At 38.0% G+C, this 20,161-nt stretch overlaps 1 protein-coding gene across 3 annotated transcripts in view; it reads right to left on the reverse strand.

Moving 5' to 3' along the window:
* The window catches only part of TMCC1 (transmembrane and coiled-coil domain family 1), a 221,775-nt gene that overhangs the window by 109,632 nt on the left and 91,982 nt on the right, over nt 1-20,161 (reverse strand). The window contains exon 1 of one of the 3 annotated variants that reach the window (XM_060109310.1): nt 1,879-2,523. The exons of the other annotated variants lie outside the window; for them this stretch is intronic. Within the exon in view, the coding sequence (XP_059965293.1) occupies nt 1,879-1,917 (39 nt within the window). The 5' untranslated portion in view covers nt 1,918-2,523. Of the gene's footprint in view, nt 1-1,878; nt 2,524-20,161 lie in introns of those variants that run through there. 3 annotated transcript variants of the gene reach the window in all.

Consider the following 20,161-nt stretch of genomic DNA (forward strand, 5'->3'; position numbering starts at 1 on the left):
TTTCAGGTAACGTGGATTTAGCCAAAAAGACAGAATAGAGGCACAGTGCATTCACTGTAGTTTAAAAAAATTTTTTGACATAACTATTCAGTTTCTCCTCCATATTTTAGTGCCATACAGACTGAAACAATTAAGAATATTATTTTTTCAATTCATTACTGAATTTTTTTCAATTCATTACTATGCTAAGGACTCTTGATAGAAAACAAATTTCCTTCGATTTGGTCCTGACCATCCAGTTTAGGACCCAGAAACCATGTTAAAATGGAGAGGGATGTTAGAAAAAGGAATTAAAAGAGGTCACCTCTTGGCGTCTTTTTACATAATCTGTACCTTTTATTTCTTCATGTTATAGAGAAGATGTGCTCCTAATCCCCCTAAAAGTGTTTTTTTTTCCCCCTATAAATCACGGTCATGCATACAGTACAGAGAGAAAAGAGTATTAAAAGTTCACAAAATAATTGGGAGAGAAATACCTAGAAAGCAGTTATTTTCTACTTAGAAACTTATCACCTAGCTCTCACTTGTTTCAAACATCCTTATGCAGAAGGGTCACTGCCCTGACAATCTACACAACTTCCGCTTTTTAGTTGTACTATATATTTGAAAATACGTGATCAGAGGTTCACGTGAAGGAGAAACAAAAATGCTCTCTTTACTGTTTAGGAGAAACGTGGAGGCTTCCCAGCCCCCTCACCCCCACCCACACACCTGGAATGAGGAGAAGGGAAGCAAGGAAAATTTATTCTAATACTCCTAAAAAGTCCCTGTTAGGCTTGGAGATCCAAGAAAAAAGATGAAATTTGACATGGGGATGAAGGCAAGAGCTTTGCTCATTTTTGCTTGAATGCACACATCCTACACTGGGGTCACCTGTGAGGAACTAAAGGTTTCCCCTCAAGACAATAAGGCATTTCAGGATTTAACAATTCTAACAACCAAGGAAGTGTAGAATGTCTACTGATTTACTATTTGTTTAAGCTTCTGTCTGCAGAGAATGAACTGTGACACAATTTAGCCACCAACTGCTACATTTTAAAAATAGAGCTTTTAAAAACAGAATGGGTTTTTGAAATAAGCTCAACTCTCAGCACACCTCTTTCCAAAGTAGTTTCTGCACTCACTTAAAAAGAGAGCTCAATGACTGAGTCAACAGAGGTCCACTGCCAAGGCTGATTCATAAAATCAGCAGCCCCTCTTCTAAGAGGGCTTTGCTTTCTTTCTTTCTTTTTTTAAATTTAAGTTTGATTTTCTTAGTTTAAAAGAAGTTTGCCCCCAAAGCTGCACACGTGAAACCTGTTTTTGAATCACAACTCTGTAAAAATTGATTCCTGAGCCTTCAGGTTACTGCTTTTCACACACTCCTTAATGAAGGAATAAGTGAGTTTCTTAATACAACCACTCATGTTAACATTCTCAAGCCGGTCATGCTTATTGAACTATTTTATGGTAGTTTTCCCCAGTTTAATATTAAACTCTGTGTGAAAGCACTGATTCCAAAGACCAATAAAGCTTTCTCATTTGGGTCAAAAGCTGCTACATGAATTGCTAATTAAACATGCACTTTTTACCCACTATTCTCTCCTTCACTCACACCCTCTGGAAACTGTAACTGAGAAGCAGACTACAACTTCCTGCAAATTCACAGATGATAGCTCTAGTTTTAGGGGAACAGAATCCGGGGTTTCCAGTGCAGTCAGCCTTAAACCTTTGTGTCTGTCCGAGGAAAGAACAAAAGGCGGCGCTTCCTCCCTCTGTCCCTCCTTACCACCGGAGGAGGCAGGCTTGACAGAACAGTTCTAGAGAAAAAAGGAGACCACGCCAAAGCTGGTGAGAGTTTCCCCTAAACACACACACAAAGCTACCCAAGGTACCCACCTTGGATAGCTGCCTCCTGAGGCTAAAGCGCTGAACCATGGTCACCCTGAGTAATCTTCAGACAAAGCAATCCACGCAGGGAAGGGCTTTTTAAAAAACAGCTTCTTGTAAAAGTCGGTGGCAAAACATTTTGAAGACTATCACAGAAGTCCAAAGAATGTGCTTGGGAGTCTTAGCAAACTTGGAAGCCCTTCATTGTTCTACGGGAGATACGGCAAAGCCCACGTAGGAGGGAGAGGGCGGCAGACGCGGCGGGGAAGGCGGAATCCTGGAGCTGCTGCGCCCAGTGCCCGGCCCTGCTAGCACTTCCTGTGAGTCAGCCGAGAGGGGTCCAGGCAGAAGGACCACCCCTTCCCTTTCCACCAAATCATTAGCCTAGGATGCCGCCGTGGTGCCACCTGAGACTCCGGGGACGGACCTGATTGTCTGTGTGGGAGGAGGACAGGAGCGCTGGGGTCAGAAGGCATCTGCCTCCAGGAGAAACTGGCAACCGCGACGATTCCTCCCACCCGACCCCTCCCAGTGGAGGGGGTCCGCGGCAAAGACAACAACCCCTACTCAACCTCCGCCGCAGGTAATCTTGCTGGGCGAAACCGTGTGAAAGAAGCCCTACTCCGAGAAGGAAACTCCTCCCCGCCGGCTCGGCAGCCGTCCGGCTTTGTCTAAGTAATTGGCCAAGCCTTTCCTCTTACTCACAGGGAGGGGTCCGGCCGGCCTGGGGCAGGAATGTCAGGTGCAGAGACGCCTATTCCGAGGGTGACTTCAACTTCGTTAGCAAGTTAAACAAATTGAAACTGTCTCCTGAGATGCTTTCCCTCTCTCATTAGAACAATGTAACTTTTAAAAATCTACACACAAAAGGAACAGCTCAGACTGAATTAATGCAGGTAAAAAAGGTATGAAAAAATGTCAATTGTGAGGGCAGTTCCAAAGATAAAAAAATATTTTGTTATCATTTACCAGTCTCTTCCTATCTATTTGATTCTGCTTCCAGACAGCAAATTTAAGGATAAAGCTTCATTTTAATGAAACTGTCCACTCTATATGCTCCTCTCCAAATTTTTCATTACTTCTGAATGAATTTAATAACTGACCAAGGCAGAACTTTTTGGCATATATTAATTTTTTCCTGCTCCAGTGACTCTCAATTCTCTGTGAGCATGATGACGTGTTAGGCTACATACAGCCTTTTTGAAGTGAACCTACTATATGCAGTTGTTGTGTTGAGTACTTAACATCTTTCATACCATTGATTTCTCAAACCTGTGAAATATGTATTAATATCCAACTCAGACAAGTAAAGCAGGGATCTTCTCTCTAATATCTCAATATTATGAGTAAACCATATAGTGTTACTAAATTTTTTCTTCAGGTGAGAAAAATGAAAAATGAGTTCGAAAAGATAGATCTTGGGGCTTCCCTGGTGGCGCAGTGGTTAAGAATCCGCCTGCCAATGCAGGGGACATGGGTTCGAGCCCTGGTCCGCGAAGATCCTGCATGCCATGGAGCAACTAAGCCTGTGTGCCACAACTACTGAGCCTGCACTCGAGAGCCCACGAGCCAAAACTACTGAAGCCTGCGCACCTAGAGCTCATGCTCTGCAACAAAGAGAAGCCACCACAATGAGAAGACCGCGCACCACAACGCAGAGTAACCCCTGCTTGCCACAACTGGAGAAAGCCTGCGTGCAGCAACGAAGACCCAATGCAGCCAAAATTAAATAAATCAATAAATAAAATTAAAAAAGATCTTTGAGCAATGGTTATTCTCAACTATGCCCATATCACACACTACTGTTTCCAATTATCACCAAATATGATGCATAATTTTAAAAAATTCACCTAAAATATGTCACACATTTCACAGTACCTCAGGAAGAGGAGAAAAGATGTACCAAATTCAAACAAATAGCAGGATGCCAAGGCTCCAAAAAATTACTCTAACCAAAACGCATATATGAAATTTTTATTCCAAAAAACCTTAAATGGAAAAGAATTGCACATATTTAACTAAACTTTTTGAAATTCCAAAGCTTACAAAAACTATTAGAACAGCTCTGAATGAAAGTGAAGACTCCTTCATATCTGGGTTCAGAGTATGCAATGTAACCTAACAGTTAAACTAACTGATTGAAATTTAATTCGAAGTGGAAAGTAGGCTGACAGAGAACTTGAATTCTGTGTTTTCTTTTTAATGGTAAGAGTACCAGTACCTCCGTTTTTCTCCTACAAAGAAAAAAACCAAGTATTCAGAAAACTTCTCCTGGGAATGCAGAAGAATTAACGAGATGCTTTCGGCTTGCATGATCTTAGTTCCCCAACCAGGGACTGAACCCACACCCTTGGCAGTGAAAGCGTGGAGTCCTAACCACTGGACTGCCAGGGAATTCCCAAGACATAGTGTCTTTAAACATAAACATGAGGTGTTTCTGATACAAGCAACCAGAATCCCAGCATTGCTGTAAGATTCTTTCTAACCCTACCCCTACCAAAAAAAAAAAAAAAAAAGAAAAGAAAAGAAAAGGGTTAAAGGAATTAGAAAAAAATGTCAAAAGTCCACAGACTCAAGTACACATTAAATATCAATCATAACTGAACAGGGTATAAATCCTCAAAGTGCCAGATACACATAAGAAGACTTAAAAGGATGGTGTCTTCATTCTAGGAGGAACCTACTCAGTTTTTGCCTATTAAAATAAAGATAAAACTGGAATTGTTTAAATGCAATAAAACCTGTTAAAAGTAATTCAAACACATGAATCCAATTCATTCCTTGATAAAACAAAAAACTGAAAAGATCCTCAATAAATTGAGCTGTTAGGGGAAAGATTAGAATCTCTAAATTTCATTTATTTTGAGGAGTCTGGCAGCTTTTTGGATGAGAATAGCAGACCAAGATCAAAGGTTACAAAATAATAACAGGAAACGTAAAAATGCATAACCGAGAGAAAAATCAACAGCCCTGTAATCATTCCCTAATACTCCAGGACCCAAATATACAATGCCATTTTCATTAGTCTGTGACTAAAAATCCACATCTTTTTCTTCTTTTCTTTTTTTAAAATAAATTTATTTATTTAATTGATTGATTTTTGGCTGCGTTGGGTCTTTGTTGGCTGCGTGCGGGCTTTCTCTAGTTGCAGCGAACGGGGGCTACTCTTCATTGCAGTGCACAGGCCTCATTGCGCTGGCTTCTCTTGTTATGGAGCACAGGGCTCTGGGCACATGGGCTCCAATAGTTGTGGCACACGGGCTCTAGAGCGTAGGCTCAGCAGCTGTGGCGCACAGGCTTAGCTGTTCCACGGCATGAGGGATCTCCCCGGACCAGGGCTCGAACCTGTGTCCCCTGCATTGGCAGGCAGATTCCCAATCACTGCGCCACCAGGGAAGCCCCACATCTTCTTACACTCTATGCAGAAGCAGGTAAGAACTGTCCATAGTGTTCTTAATACTTCTTGCATCATGTACTCTTTGTGAATCTGTTAAAACCTATGAACTCAGTCACTGGAGTGACATACAGGAAATGCATGAATGGACATACTCATGGACATAGTCAGTGTTTTTGATACCATTCCAAATGGTTCATGGATTCCACTAAAGCTTGTCGATAGATGCTATATTAAGAACTCTTGGAAAAGGGAACCCTCATACACTGTTTGTGGGAATGTAGATTGGTGCAACCACTGTGGAAAACAGTATGGAGGTTTCTCAAAAGACTAAAATAAGTAATAATAATAAATAATAGCTACCATGTTAAAAAAAAAAAAAAAAACCTAAAAAAAGAACTACCATATGACCCAGCAATTCCACTCCTGGGTATCTACCCAAAAAAACCCAAAAAACACTAATTGATAAAGATATATGCACCCCAATGTTCATAGCAGCATTATCTATAATTCCCAAGATACCGAAGCAACCTAAGTGTCCATCAACAGACGAATGGATAAAAAAGATGAGGCAAATATATATCTCTCATTCTTTTTTACGGCTGAGTAGTATTATATATAATGGGAAACTACTCAGCCATAAAAAAACAATGAAACCTTGCCATTTACAGCAACATGGATGGACCCAGCGGCTATTAATGCTAAGTGAAATAATTCAGAGAAAGACAAATACTGTATGATATCACTTATATTTAGAATCTAAAAAAATACAACAAACTAGTGAATATAACAAAAAAGAAGCAGACTCACAGATGTAGAGAACAAACTAGTGGTTACCAGTGGGGAGAGGGAAGGGGTAGATATTTTATAATAACTATAAATGGAGTATAACCTTTAAAATTTGTGAATCACTATATTATACACCTGTGACTTATGTACTATTTCTGTACATCAAGTATACTTCAATAGAAAAAAAAAAAGAACCCTCGTTCCTGTCATGACTGAAAAAGAGCTGATCATCATCAATCACTAAGCTATCTTGTTTTCTGCTTTCCCCCATAGGTAACAGTTCTCAGTAAAACTGGGAAACAGAAAGAAAAAAAAAAGCCTGTTCCTTACATTTTCCTTACTGTATGTCATAAGATAATCTACCTCCAAAGCCACAAATGGTCTTTATAAAATGGTCTTCTATTTTGTTTTAATTTTTCTTCATTACCATTATAGAAAAAAAAATTATTTTATTCTCCTTGTTTTATCCATCATATACAACTCCACACTGAGGATAATATTAAAACTTATTGAACTGTATGTTTTCCTGCACATGTATAAACATATTCATGTCTGTTTGTTTGACAAAACTAGGACTGTACTGTTACTACTGAAAAAAAAATTCAGAAACATCTTGGATGAAAACTTATGAAATTTAAATAATTATCCCAATTTAGCTGGTTTCTATATTCAAAACACGTGCCCCTCCCTTTACACCAGCTTAATTCTTAAAATTCTCTGTAAACACATTTAAAAAATAAACTGATATTAAAGTTTTGTATTTACTATTGAAATTGAAAATCATGTATTACAAGTTACACTTTTACAGAGAAGGAAACTAAAATTCAAAGAGATTTTCAAACTTGCCCCAAATCACAAAATTGGTATTAGAATTGGGACTAGAACCCCAAATACCCAGATTTCACTACACTGCTTTTCCCATTACATCATGCTTCCTCCTATTGGGTTAGCCCAAAAAGTTGGTTCGGTTTTTTCCGTAAATGTCTCTAGTAGCACTTAGTTGGCTCTAACTTCATTCAAAACAATTTTGTTAGATTGTATTGTGACAGCTGTCATATCAGCATGCATTTAAAAAAAACCATCAAAATTGGTGAATTTTTGTGTAGCCATTTTAATACTGAAGATGGAAGAAAAAAAGCAACATTTTCGGCATATTATGCTTTATTATTTCAAGAAAGGTAAAACCTCAACTGAAACACACAAAAAAAGATTTGTGCAGTGTATGGAGAAGGTGCTGTGACTGATTGAACGTGTCAAGAGTGGTTTCTGAAGTTTCATGCTGGAGATTTTCTTGCTGGACAATACTCCATGGTCAGGTAGACCAGATGAAGTTGATAGCAATCAAATCGAGACATTAATTGAGATCAACATCATACCGCAGGGGAGATAGCCGACATACTCAAAATATCCAAATCAAGTGCTGAAAATCATTTGCACCAGCTTGATTATGTAAATCGATTCGACATTTGGGTTCCACATAAGTGAAAAAAACCTTCTTGATGGTATTTACACATGTGATTCTCTACTGAAACGTAACAAAAACGTTTCATTTTTAAAACAAATTGTGACAGGCAATGAAAAGTGAATATTGTACAATAATGTGGGATGGAAGAGATTGTGGGGCAAGCGAAATGAACCACCACAAACTACACCAAAGGCCAGTCTTCATCCAAAGAAGGTGATGTTGTGTACATGGTGGGATTGGAAGGGAGTCCTCTATTATGAGCTCCTTCTGGAAAACCAAATGATTAATTCCAGCAAGTACTGCTCCCAATTAGACCAACTGAAAGCAGCACTCAACGAAAAGCATCCGGAATTAGTCAACAGAAAACTCATAATCTTCCATCAGGGTAACGAAAGACTGCATGTTTCTTTGATGACCAGGCAAAAACTGTTATAGCTTGGCAGGGAAGTTCTGATTCATCTGTCACATTCACCAGACATTGCACCTTTGGATCTCCATTTATCTTGGTTTTTTACAGAATTCTCTTAATGGAAAAAATTTCAATTCCCTGAAAGACTGTAAAAGGCACCTGGAACAGTTCTTTGCTCAAAACGATAAAAAGTTTTGGTAAGATGGAATTATGAAGTTGCCTGAAAAATGGCAGAAGGTAGTGGAACAAAATGGTAAATACGCTGTATGATAAAGTTCTTGTGCTATAATATAGGGACAGTGGTGGCACAAAGGAGGGAAAGATGAACTTTCTGTGGGACAAGAAAAATCTTAAAGTTGGAGTCTTTAAGGCTGGATAGAAATTCTGCAAATGGACAAAAAAGGGGAAGGGCATTCCAGGCAGTAGAAAAACACAAGTTAAAGACACAGAGGCACAAAACAAGTGATGGGCTTCCCTGGTGGCGCAGTGGTTGAGAATCCGCCTGCCGATGCAGGGGACACGGGTTCGTGCCCCGGTCTGGGAAGATCCCACATGCCGCGGAGCGGCTGTGCCCGTGAGCCATGGCCGCTGAGCCTACGCGTCCGCAGCCTGTGCTCCGCAACAGGAGAGGCCACAACAGTGAGAGGTCCGCGTACCGCAAAAAAAAAAAAAAAAAAAAAGACACAGAGGCGCAAATCAAGTGATAAGTAAATTTTATAGTTTTTCCACACTAACAAGGCAACATGTTGTAAGCTTGAATATTTTTCAGAATATTTTTTCTTTGTGGAATGGGAATGTAGATTATAAAAAAATTCATTTATTCCGTCTTTCTAAATTGTACATGTTTGTTAACTATTTTGCAATAAACTGCCCAAATGGGTATATATATAGCCCATCATTAACGAATAATAATGTGATAGGTTCTTTCTTTACAGAAGTTATGATTGTTTCAGTTGTTGTCTGTCTTTAAAGCAAAGAGAGAAAAATCTATTTTCAAAAAGTTTAGTAAATAACATCTCCAGTTTCAGGATTCCCTATGGCAATTCAGGCCCCCTGAATGATATGATCGTTCTGTCTTGCAGAAATAAATTTCTTTTGGGAATCCCACAATAGATAACAATAAGATACCTTATTTTATCTACCCAAGAACAGATTAAGTAACTTGTGAAGTTATTTACAAAAGTCCAAGCCACTGTCAATATAAATAACCCTGAAAGTAGTATAATTTATTAAGTAGTAAGATGTTAAAAGATATTGAGGATTAAAAAAATTTGAACACCTGGGCTTCCCTGGTGGTACAGTGGTTAAGAATCCGCCTGCCAATGCAGGCGACACGGGTTTGAGCCCTGGTCCGGTAAGATCGCACATGCCGCGGAGCAACTAAGCCTGTGCGCCACAGCTACTGAGCCTGCGCTCTAGAGCCCGCAAGCCACAACTACTGAAGCCCACGTGCCTAGAGCCCGTGCTCCGCAACAAGAGAAGCCACCGCAATGATAAGTCCGTGCACCGCAACGAAGAGTAGCCCCCGCTCTCCGCACCTAGAGAAAAGCCAGCGTGAAGCAATTAAGACCTACCATAGCCAAAAATAAAATAAATTAAAAAAAATTTTTTTGAACACCTAATTGTATTCAATTCCATAACTCATTGTAATGGCTGATTTAAACAGCAGCCAACCATGTCAAATTAACATTTTTATTTTGATGAACTGGACATGGCTCTTTTAAATATGCTAAATTAAGGTTGCCTCCTTTTATTACATCAGCAATGTTTTAGGATTTGCGTTTATTTCTCCCCCCAAAAACCCATGCCGTGCATCACCTGCACTGAATGCATACAAGAGGGAGAAAAGTAAAGGGAGAAGAGAGGGAGGGAGGAAGAGTTTATAATGTGCCTAACTAAGTACCAAACAACCAACATGATTATTGTTTGCTATGTTGCAAAGAACACCCAGCAAGATTATGTATTTGAAATATTTAAACACTATAAAATCAAGTTCTTAAAATGGTTTACAAGGTGTTTCCTGTGCTGGTCCCTGCTTTCCCTCTCCAGACATCTCACATTACTTTCAACTTAACTCCAAATCTCAGCTTAGACTTCTGATCCTTCAGGAAAACCTTCTCTATCAACCCTCAACGACCTCTTTCTCTACCTTACTAATTGATTCTTCCTTAATACACTGTAATTTCCTTGTCTGCATCCCCTTCATCAAAACATAAGCTCCTTAGGGGCAGGGACCCTGGCACCTACTAGGCCAAATATTTATTAAATATTTACTGAATGAATGGCTTAAAAATATAATGACTCTATAAAACTTTAAGTTTCTAAGACATTCTGGATTTCCCTCTCTCTCCCTCAACCATCTCCCTTACCCATAAACTCCCTGATTTTTCCACCTAATTCTATTCGTTCTTCTATTCCACTTTGTGAAAATTAATTTTATTAACTATTTGACAATAACTTATCTCCCACTTACGATTCTTTATAATTTAACATTTTCCAATAAAATGTTTCCTGTAAAAATTCAGAAAATACAGTAAAATATAAGGAAAATCTGTTAATAATCTCACCATACAGAAGTAACCACTAATTGTGTTTACATAAATTTTCATCTGGGCCTTTTCTTTATTTTTAATTGTACAAGTAATTTATAAATGCTTAATTGTTGTAACCACTGTTATCAGTTTAACCTTCCTTTAGTATGAATTTATGTATTATTTACTTATAAAAGTACACAGTATTATTTGTAGGTTTGTTTTTAGCTTGGTTTGTTTTTTAACCCAACTAATATCATACCATACATATTATTTGAAACTTCCTTTGCTGTGGTCTGAATGGTTGTGTCCACCCAAAATTCTTATGTTGAAATCCTAAAACCCAGTGTGATACTATTAGGAGGTAGGGCCTTTGAGAGGTGCTACAGTCGCCATGTGGAACTAGTGCTCGTATAAAAGACACCCCAGAGCTCCCTAGTCCCTTCCAACATGAGGATACAAAAAACTCTGAGACCCAGAAAAGGGCCCTCACCCAACCACACTGGCACCCAGATCTCAAATGTCTAGCCTCTGGAACTGTGAGAAATAAATTATTGTGTTTATAAACGTCTCAGTCTGTGGTACTTGGTTATAGCAACCCAAATAAGCTAAGATATCCGTTTTTAAAAACTCAATTTACTTAGAAAATTTTGTCAGTACATATGGATCTCCACTATTTAATTGCTACACAGCAGTCCACAGTATAGACAGAACAGTTTATTTATCCATTCTCTTTTTAAATTAATTAATTAATGGCTGCATTGGGTCTTTGTTGCTGCGGGTAGGCTTTCTCTAGTTGTGGCGAGCAGGGCCTACTCTTCGTTGTGGTGCGAGGGCTTCTCATTGCAGTGGCTTCTCTTGTTGCAGAGCACGGGCTCTAGGCGCGCGGGCTCAGTAGTTGTGGCACACAGACTAAGTTGCTCTGCGGCATGTGAGATCTTTCTGGACCAGGGCTCAAACCCATGTCCCCTGTATTGGCAGGTGGATTCTTAACCACTGCGCCATCAGAGAAGCCCCATCCATTTTCTTATGACCATTTAGATTATTTCTACATTTCTGCTAGTACAAACATACTGCCTATACATGCCTGCTTTGGGATGTGTGATTTTTTTTTTCCTCCAGGATAGACACTAAGATAAGATCCTACCTACTGAAGGTCCATTTTTTTGGAAGCCATTCCTGTTCAGTTCACTGTCATTTCTGCTTCTGCATAGCTCACAGTGATAGTTCTTGTACTTTTATATTTGGTATGTAGATCCTGTACTGTTAGTTTTTTATGCATTAAGGTTGTCTTTCATCAAATTAAAAATGAGCACCTTGAAGGATTACATCTCATACTTTCTGTATCCCAGTTGCATAGTATCTTACACATAGTAGACATTCAATTAAATATTTTTCAAATGCCCTGAAAACCATAAAAGAAAACATGGTCTTATCTGATAGGATTACCTTATTTCTTTATTCCAAAATAAAACATTACATAGGATATCACTGCTTTAGATTTCATCTTCTCCATTTACAGACATGAACCTCACAAAGGACAAATCTCCTTCCTCAAGTCCAAAATATTACATTTTTGATTCCCTTTTACCCACATGTCTTATAAAGAGAAACATTATCTGGCAGAGTTTATATTTCAAAAAATGATACTAGGGAGAGTGATGTCAGCAAAATGGCAGACTAGGAAAATACAGGCCCTCCTTCCCCTACAGAGACACTGAGTTAACAACAACAGACAGGCCAGAATAACCACTGCAAAAACTCTGGAGAACAGTTAAGAAGCTATAGCACCTGGGCTATTGTAAATCCAACACAAGATTCCAATGACAGGGGTAGGAAAATTTGTGATGTTTGGCATACCCATTCATGCCGCTTCCCCTTCAGAGCATAGTGCGGAGCAACCAGGAAGAAACCCCTCATGCCAGGCTCTTCCCTTGGGAACACAAACAAAACAGACAATACATCCAATTCTGGCTTGTCTGGGAACTGCCTGAGGGACTGGCTTCTGTCTTAGGTAACTCAGAGCCCTAAGAAAATAGGAACCAGAGTTGCAAGACACTGTAAACAAGATGCAAAAAGCACCTTACAGCTGCAGTTCTGCAGGCAAATCCCAGGGGGAGCTAAGATCAGAAAAGGCTTGAGAGGTCCTAGAAGGAATTCAGTATGCAAAGGCAGGGGTAGGTGACTGTTTTTTCAAATGCCCCAGCAAAAAACCACAAACATATAAAGAAACAGGGAGGTAGGGCCCAATTAAAGGAACAAAATTAAACTCCAGAAACCGACTCTAAAGAAACAATCTATGAGCTGCCTGACAAAGAGTTTTAAATAACTGTCGTATAACAGTCACTTCAATACATGGTATTGGAAAAACTGGACAGTCACATGTAAAAGAATAAAACGGGACCACTAGCACAAAAATTAACCCAAAATGGATTAAAGACTTGAATGTAAGACCTGAAACCATAAAACACCTAGAAGAAAACATAAGCAGTAAGCTCCTTGACGTCAGTCTTGGCAATGATTTTTTGGATTTGACACCAAAAGCAAAGGCAACAAAAGTAAAAATAAGCAAGTGGGAATACATCAAACTAATAAGCTTCTGCAAAGCAAAGGAGACCATCAACAAAATGAAAAGACAACCTACTGAATGGGAGAAAATATTTGTAAGTCATATATCTGAAAAGGGCTTAATATCCAAAATATATAAAGAACTCATACAACTCAACAACAAAAAATCAAACTGATGAATAAATGGGCAAAGGATATGAACTGACATTTCTCCAAAGATGACAAAAGATAGCCAACAAGCATATGAAAAGATGCTCAACATCACTAATCATCAGGGAAATGCAAATCAAAACCACAATGAGATATTGCCTCATACCTGTTAGGATGGCAACTAACAACAACAACAAAAAAAACAACAGAAAACAAGCGTTCACAAGGACGTGGAGAAACGGGAACCCTTGCACACTGATGTAAAATACAAAACAGTGCAACTGCTGTGGAAAAGTGGTATGGCAGTTCCTCAAAAAATTAAAAATACAATTACCATATGATCCAGCAATCCCACTTCTGGGTATATATGCAAAGGGTCTCGAGACGGTATTTGTACACCCATGTTCATAGCAGCACTATTCACAATAGCCAAGAGGTGGAAGCAAACCAAATATCCAACAGATAAATGGATAAACAAAATGTGGTCTATACACACAAGGGAATATTATTCAGTTTTAAAAAGGAAGGAAATCCTGTAACATGCTACAAGATGGATGAACCTTGAGGACATTATGTTAAGTGAAATAAGCCAGTCAGAAAAAGACAAATACTGTATGATTCCACTTATATGAGGTACCTAGAGTAGTCAAATTCAAACACAAAGTAGAATTGTGGATACCAGTGGCTGAGGGGAGGGAAGAAAGGAAGAGTTTTTAAATGGTTATAGATTTTCAGATTTGCAAGATGAAATGGTTTGGAGATCTATTTCACAACAAAGTGAATATATTTAACACTACTAAATTGTACAGTTAAATAGTAAATTTTGTTATGTGCTTTTACCACAAATTTTTTAAAGTTACACTAATTGTATTTCTGTCTATTTCCAAGTATGCTCTTTGATTCAGCTCTTTTGTTTCCTTAAACCTCTCTCCTTTTCTTACATTTAGGCATGAAGATCAACAAACAGATGTCTTTTTCCAGAAAAATGGAATATTCTCTAAATAACAGGACATTCTCTCCAGATAGAAATGAAGACTTTTGACAATAATACATCACTGCAGGGCTTTAAAGACCTAATACCAAAAAAAAAAAAAAAAAAGGCTTACTAACAAGAATCCAGCTTCTCCTTCCTGATTTGTTCCTTATAGTACCTTATTACTCATAATCGCACAATGTTAAAAAAGAATTCTTTGAAACATAATTTCTTTAGTCCTCATCTAAATTCTATTTTTCATGCATGGCATGTTTTAAAGGCCAATAATTACATTAAAAGTAACTACAACACTAAATGAAATAATTATAATTGTGAGGCTTTGTTCTCTCAGGTGGTACCCCACACAATCGTTTACAACGCCCAGAGCATGTACTAAAATGAACATAACCACAGAGACAAAGCAACAACTCTTCCCTCACAGACTTAAGAAACATCTCTAGCAGTGAAAAATGACAACACTCCTGAAAAGAAAAGACCCAAACACCACACATGTATGGTCAGCAAACCAAGCAACAAGGTTGCTTAGGATTGTTATGTCTTTCTACTGAGGACCATTTTAGCATTATGAAAATGTCATTCTTTATCTTTAGCAATACTTCCTGCCTTAATGTCTAACCTATCTGATATTAACATAGCTTTAACAACAGCTTTCTTTTGGTTAGTGTTTGCATGGTCTTTTTTCTGTCTTTTTACTTCCATCTTGCTATTTGTTTTAAATTTGTCCCATGTGTTCTTTATTCCTTTATTCTTCTTTTCTATTCATCAAGTATTTTTAATATTCCATTTAATCTCTTCTATTAGTTTTTTATGCATTTTTGTGTTATCCTTTTAGTGGTAACCCTGTAAATTATAGGGTTACAGTCTACCTTAACCACCTTCCAAACAAACCAATCCTCCCCCCAGTCCTTTTTGCTATTGTTGTTGTATATTTTATCTCTACAATGTTTTAAACCTGACAGTCATATTATCATTTTAAAGTTCAACCTTTAACTAACTTAAGGAAATACACATAAAGGCTGTATACAGAATAAACAAAATTAAGTGATACTATTCCAGCTAAACTGATATTTGCTGAAATCCTCTACAGATTTGTAGCCTGGCAGCCAGGTACTCAGGGAGTGTGTGTTAGTGTCCAAATTCACAGGCATTGTGTATCTAATTGGCACTCCATGTAATTTATAGCCTCCAGCCTCAGTAGTGTGGAGCTTCTAGAACACCACAGGAACCCTGATGCAACTCTTGGACATAACAGTTATACTGAATAGGGACCTCAACTCTTCCTCTTACTTAGCCTGACATTATCATTTTATCTCATCCTTTCCTCCTACTGGAATATTTCCCAAAATGCTATAGAACAAATTCCGACATTGGACAGAAAGGACTGTTAACTAAACTATTAAGATCTTTTAACTTTGTTATGTTAAATCACATAAAATTACCATTTTTATAGGCTACAACTGCTCAACTATTGGCAATTTCATATGGCTCAAAGTACTATTTAAGTATAAAATATAATAAAAACCACAGTTTGGTTAAACTTAATCTAGATTTCCTTCACCCAAATCAGGACTTGGAAAACTAAGTTTTAATATCCAAATTCAAATTTTAAAAAGATTATTCTGTCTATGACACTCTAGGTCCATGAAAAGAGAATGAAGTTCATGTTTAGCTGTCCAGTAAAAAGAATCTGAGACAGAAGATAACTACAAAATTGCTATAGGAATGTTATTTTTTTAGTGGCTACAGGAAGAAACAAATGGATCCTAGTCTTTTCTACTTTACAAGAGTGGTCCCCTATATTTCAAAAGGCTCTGTATGTGCTGAAAAATAAACTAACCTGGATCACAACCAGCAGAAATGAAATTTTTGCTGATTTCTACTTTGAGAACAAAGAAGACTTCAGAGGGCAAGTCTATATCAAAGTCCCTCACATTTCTGTTGTAATAAAAGCTTCCTTAGAGAGGAATCATGGATTAAACATGAGGAACTGAACATACTTATCTTGGCTTTCTACTCAAATTGAATAACAAAAGGCATATACCCAGAAAGGCTCAGCAAACTTGAGAGGAGACAACAGTAAATAAGAGATGTCAATAAAACTCTCTGGGAGTGAAAAAATGATGGTCCGGTAATAAATGACAGCTTTGGGGTTTTCTCCAGTCAGGTAAGTACTTGGCAGGGTAGTGGGTGGTGTGAGGAAACCAAGAAGCAAGCCTATTTATGCCAAAAGGATAGAAAGGTCAAGGCTTAGAAGTATCAGGGGCTACTCACAAACAAGGGCATTGGGTTGGGCCTGAAAACAGAAGGACTGGTTATAAGTATTTATAATGAACGCTTAGATCTAGACCAGCAGCTCATTCTCCTAACACACAGGAAGGTGATCTGTCCAGAGTTTTATTTTCTGGCGAAGACTGAAACAAGGGACGAGAAGGATTCTAGACTGAGAGCCTCTAGACACAGCTGAGGGCTGGAATGAGGTACCATTCTAAGGACAGAAGAATTAAACTGATAAATGAGAATTTTAGTCCTCTTCCTCCTAGCGGAAGGCACTAGGCCACAAGGCAGCCAGGCTATTACCACCACCATCATTCATCCACCAGCAAATGCAAAAGTTTGAATAATCTCTCTTGAAAAGGTGACTGTAGAACTGAAGACAAGACCTACAGATACTGACAAGTGGAGAGGTCTGCAATAAAATGGGTCTCTGCCTAATTACTCTATAGTAAAAAACCATCAACCTACAAGCCTTTCACAAAGGAGAGCTTCCCACAACATTTTAATGCCTCCCTCAAATATGAAGACAAAGCCATGGCAAGAAAGATACTTGAGAAAAGCCTGTAACAAAAAAGACAGAGACTAAAACACCCAGGAAAAAAGAAAAAGGGAAAGAAACTCTGAAGAGACAGAGACTATATAGGAAGCAAAAAAAAAAAAAAAAAACTTTGACACAAAAGAAAACATAACCTATAAGAATAGGTTATTATAAAGAAGTTTTCATAGAAGAGAAAAAGCACTTCAAAAATTTAAAACATGATAGAAATAAAATATTTTAATGGAAGTACTGGAAAATAAGTTTCAAGGAAATTTCCCAGAAGTCAGGATAAAAAAGTCAGAAAATAAGGAAACAAAACAAAATAGGAGATCCAACCTCTGACTAAGAAAAAGATAAATGAGGGAGAAAATTAAATAAACAGTACAAATGAACTACAACTGTATGCAATAACATGGATCAACCTTAGAAAAATATTTCTGTGTAAAAAGCAAGTCACAGAAGACTACATAATCTATAATATCATTTTATAAAGCCCCCAAACAAGTACAACTGAACAGTGTCACATACAATATGTAATTAAGTATTTTTTTTAAAGTAAAGTGAGTGAAATAAAAAATTTTCAACAGTGGGAGAATCCCATACAGTTCCAAGAACATGGTGATGGTAATGTTCTAATGTTCCCATTCTTTTTTTTTTCTTTTTGTGGTACACGGGCCTCTCACTGTTGTGGCCTCTCCCGTTGCGGAGCACAGGCTCCGGACTCGCAGGCTCAGCGGCCCCGGCTCACGGGCCCAGCCGCTCCGTGGTATGTGGGATCTTCCTGGACGGGGGCACGAACCTGTGTCCCCTGCATCAGCAGGCGGACTCTCAACCACTGCACCACCAGGGAAGCCCTAATGTTCCCATTCTTTACGTTACATGGTAGGTTCACAGGTCTTGTGTGTCATAGTACATACGTTTATTTTTATATGAATAAAATATTACATAATAAAAATTTTAAACAAAATCAGCTTTTCTCCCATTAGGTAAATGCTTGGCAGGTTAGTGGGAGGTGTGGTGAAAACAAATTTGGGAGGTTTGATGGAACAGAAATTAATATTGTAAGATAGTTTTCTAAAACTACTGTTTCTAGTTCCAGTCTTTGAGTTGTCCAGATTGAAAGGACCCACAGTATACAGACCAAAAAATGCCAGGACTCACACCAAGGCACATCACTGTAAAACTTCAGGAAAACAGAGATAAAGAGAAGACTTTTTAAAACTGCTACCCAGAGGACTGCGAATCAGTATGGCACCAGAAGCTAGTAATACTAGCAGCTAGAAGATAAAGACACAATGCTTTACAAAATTCTAAGGGGAAATTATTTCCAACCTAAAATTCCACACCCAGTCAATGAAGTATTAAATTAAGTATTAGAGTAAAATAAAGAAAATCTGAAATGAGCATAATTTCTGAAAAATGATCTCCTATGCATGCTTTTTCATAAGGCTCCATGGAGAATGTGCTTCATAAAAAGGAATAAGTCAGTAAAGACAACAAAATGAAACCAAGGAAACAGGGATCTTTTATTAACAGAGGAAGGAATTCTGACAAAAGGTGTGTGGTCTTGGACAGCAATCAATTCAGACTATAGGCGAAGTGAGGGCTCCGGGAGGTATAACACGAAGAAAAAGATAAAACAGAAGAACATATGATGCTTTTGAAAGTATTGAGAGAAGATTTATAGTTCTTACAGAATCTGGAGATGACCCAATTACAGCTATAAAGAACAATAAAAATCGAAGCAATTAACTCCACAGACAACAAAAAATTGTATAAAAAGGGAAATGTAATCATATACTATAAGGTTAAGGTGTAAAAAATTTACATTGACACAATGTAAACAATATATTGAAATTTAACTAAAATCTTAGTAAGATGTGGGCAGGAGAGAGAAGCTAAATCATCATCTTCATCATAGGAAATCAACAGATGTTATCTAAAACAGAAAAAAATAGAGTTAAGCATATTCCAGAATAAAAGTTTAAATATGGTTGCCTGAGGAAAGTGGGAAATAGGATCAAGAGTTCCAGTTATTAGAACCTTGTACAGCATGGCTGTTTGATAAACATAAAAATTAAAATAAATTTTCCTTGGGTTAGATATGCTGAAGAAAATACTTGTTTGTGAGAGCTCTGAGAACCTGAAAGATGGCAGTAAATGAGTCTATGGATACTTCTTCACAAAAAACGTTAAGGGAATTTCCTAGTGATCCAGTGGTTAGGACTATGCTCTCTTACTCCAAGGGCCCAGGGTTCGATCCCTGGTCAGGGAACTGAAATCCCACAAGCCGCATGGAGCAGCCAAAAAAAAAAAAAGTAAAATAGCAGATTCGCAAGCAAGTAAAATATTTTATACTTCTGTGTTGAAAAGCAGAAGTCTGTGACTTCTAAATTCTTGGTTTCAACAATTCTCTGAAGGACCAAAGACACAAACACATATTGAAATAAAATTAATTTTTTAAACATCATTTGTTCCTGTAGCTTATTGTTGGTCTAAAGTCACAATTCAGTCTTCCTTTATCAGAATGCTTTTCAGTGCTTCCAGCTGTGATTTTAAAAATGGTACTAGGACAATACTGAATTGTGAAGCCACAGACAGTGAATGACAAGAGATGCAAACTAACAGGAAGAAAAAAATCACAAGGGTACAAATCTTAAAGAAGAGAGATAAAAGACAGTATCTATAGAAAAATATATAATTAAAACATTCAAATTAAACAAAAAAGAATGGCTTTTGTTATTTTTCACATTGAACATATGATATTGTGATTTATAATACACGTCTCTTTTGGTCTTGTGTCCATGGTTCCTAGATCATGGCTCCCAAGATTCTTGGAATTCCTAAGGGGTAAAAGCAATGGGAGCGTCTTGTTATAATATTTGGTGTTTTGTCCTCAGTTCCTAAAATAGCTTCAGAGTATAAAGGTGAAATGGGTGTCTTATTATTCATAACAAGTCCCTTTCAACTACACCTGAATTTGTGCTAATGAGGTGACTTTTATAAAGTCCCCAGGTAACCCATGGATGGCGGCTAGTTACCAGGGGACCCAAACCATGTGATTAGAGGGTTGGAACTTTCAGTCCACCCCATCCCACCCAACCCAACCCCTACCCCAGGGAAGGAAAGAGGGACTAGAGATTACACTCAGTCACCAGAGGCCAACGATTTAATCTATCA

Source organism: Mesoplodon densirostris, chromosome 10 (assembly GCF_025265405.1).
Source record: "Mesoplodon densirostris isolate mMesDen1 chromosome 10, mMesDen1 primary haplotype, whole genome shotgun sequence".
Classification (NCBI taxonomy): domain Eukaryota; kingdom Metazoa; phylum Chordata; class Mammalia; order Artiodactyla; family Ziphiidae; genus Mesoplodon; species Mesoplodon densirostris.